Source organism: Nematostella vectensis, chromosome 10, assembly GCF_932526225.1.
Source record: "Nematostella vectensis chromosome 10, jaNemVect1.1, whole genome shotgun sequence".
Taxonomy (NCBI): domain Eukaryota; kingdom Metazoa; phylum Cnidaria; class Anthozoa; order Actiniaria; family Edwardsiidae; genus Nematostella; species Nematostella vectensis.
In genome coordinates this window covers 2,678,188-2,680,422 of record NC_064043.1, presented here as the reverse complement: position 1 = coordinate 2,680,422, position 2,235 = coordinate 2,678,188, and the positions used below count along the sequence as shown (strand labels likewise).

At 44.8% G+C, this 2,235-nt stretch overlaps 1 protein-coding gene across 1 annotated transcript; it reads left to right on the top strand.

Moving 5' to 3' along the window:
• Positions 1 to 228: 228 nt before the first annotated feature.
• On the top strand, positions 229 to 1,854 carry LOC5516439 (neuropeptide FF receptor 2). Its single transcript, XM_032386322.2, has one exon. It carries the CDS (start codon positions 550 to 552, stop codon positions 1,693 to 1,695), a length of 1,146 nt encoding a protein of 381 aa, XP_032242213.2. The 5' UTR covers positions 229 to 549; the 3' UTR covers positions 1,696 to 1,854.
• The last annotated feature ends 381 nt before the right edge of the window (positions 1,855 to 2,235 follow it).

Below are 2,235 nucleotides of genomic sequence, written 5' to 3'. Positions count from 1 at the left end.
ATTTAAGGTTCCGTACTTTGGTCGGTTAATTTGTTCTTAAGGGTTGAATTTCAGAAAACTCGGCGTCAAACCAACACATAGCCATGGGGTGCTGCCTCGCAAAAGTACATAATTTATTTTCAGAAAGTCGCACCGCTTCCCCTCCTACTGTTTATGGGGATAGTTAAACTGGTTCATTAATGGATGTGGGTTTCTATCCTACACTTATAGTGTTATACACAGGGAGACTGGAGAAGAGCCGCGTTTTCGGCGCCGCGCACTGGGAGCTGGTATAGCCTGACGACGGATACCCGCAGGACATAGCACTTTAAAGCCAATTTAAACGCAATAGAGTGTTTCTATGAATATTTAAGGGGGATCTTTTAAATTAATGCATCGCTTAGAAAAATCCAGATGAACCTTAGCACGGCTTAACAGTGCAACCGCAGGAACTGGCCACAGCACATTCGCTCAGCACATTCGCCAGGCACATTCCCTCGGCAGGTTCTCTCGGCACGTTTCGCTTGGTGCGCTAGTTTGGTAACTAGTTCGGTAGAAAGCGCCATCGCAATGGATATACAGAACTGCTCGTCAAACGCGTCACAAACGTGTTTCCAAGAAGCAAGTGGAGGGGAAATACGCGTTGACTTTGGTGGCAAACTAGCCAAGATCATGGCGTATTTGGTAATCGCGATTGTGGCTTTAATCGGTAATACGTTGGTTATTGTGGTGATATGTCGAAATAAGAATCTTCGTAAGGCCATCAACTTTTTTATCCTTAATATGGCGATCTCTGATTTGTTCATACCAGTCATTTCTATCCCTCTTCGGCTGTACGCACTGTTCACGGACTCGGTGTTTGGCGTGTGGCCATTCAGCGGAAAAACAGGGCTGGTACTTTGCAAGCTTTCCATGTTCCTGGCCGATTCCTCGCCCATTGTCTCCGTGCTGAGCCTTGTGTTTATGACATTCGATCGATTTAACGCTGTCGTCTTCCCTTTCAAAGCACACCTTGTGAGCTCCAATGTGCGGGTGTGTTTACTGACCTTGTCTTGGCTGTTTGCGTTTGGATTTTGCGCGCCGTATTTCTACGCTGTTAAATTGCAGCCATATGGCGAACAGGACATGTGCGTGCTTGACTGGGGTCCAGCGCATAATCAGAGCTCAGCCATGGACATCTACAGCACCACAGCGTGCGTCCTCTTCACCATCGTACCCTTCGTGCTTCTCTCCATCATGTACTCCATCATCTTGTGCATACTAAGGAAGCAATCCCTCGCGCACCCCACGGCACGGCAAGCGTCAAAACGAAGGCAAAGAAACAACCGTAACATAGTCCTCATGGCGTTAGCCATCGTGTTTGTGTTCGCGTTCTGCTGGGGTCCATACAATGGCTTCATCTTCATGGTTACCATCGTATGGCGTTGGAGAATACCTGAGGGAATTGGAGCGCAGCTAGATTTCGAAATATTCGCGTTTGTCACACAGTTTCTTACGTGCTCGAATGCCGCGCTTAACCCGCTTATGTATTTTGTGTTTATCGAGAACTACAGGTCCGCCCTCAAGAGTTTGTTTCGTAGAAGAAGGCCCCTTGAAAACGACCTCACGGAGACGGGGACATCGTACATGCATAACCTCAAACGGAACAGTAACAGTGCTGAACAGGCCAGGCTTATAGCAGAGGCAATAAATGTGAAAACTAGGAAAAAAAATTAGGTAATTTTCTTAGGAAAACAGTGTATTTAAAGTGTTTTATTTTTACATGACAACTTAATTATGAAGAGTTATCGATATGAGAATGTAAAACACACAAAAGCGTTTATGTAAAAGATAAGTGAAAGATTATAAATTTTCTCTCCAGGGGGATATCCACCACCCTTTATGTTTTTTTTTTTCTATCGATTGGACGTCTTCCAAAAAACAAACGACGATGATACAGGTGCCATTTGTTTGCGGTGCCTCACTACAATGCGTGCCAAATGCTTATGGACAGGCCGTTACGTCTTGCCCTCCATTACCTCCGAGATGGAAGCCAATTTGAATTGCCAAACATCGGCTATCAATCCAATGTTGAGGCTATTCAGCTAATTCATGGCTTTATTGTTATATCAGCGACTCAATATCGAAGTCACTTTTGAGAGTCCAATACTCGTTGTAACGCGCTGCACTCGTCCTCTCCCGGCATTGTGATTCACCAATAAGCAGAAGGACAATTTATCATAAATAATTAGTTAAATTTTTGCATAGAAATAAGGA

What these genes read in the sequence shown, in the direction of transcription:
- LOC5516439 (XM_032386322.2), top strand. Translation starts at nt 550, where the DNA reads ATGGATATACAGAACTGCTCGTCAAACGCGTCACAAACGTGTTTCCAA.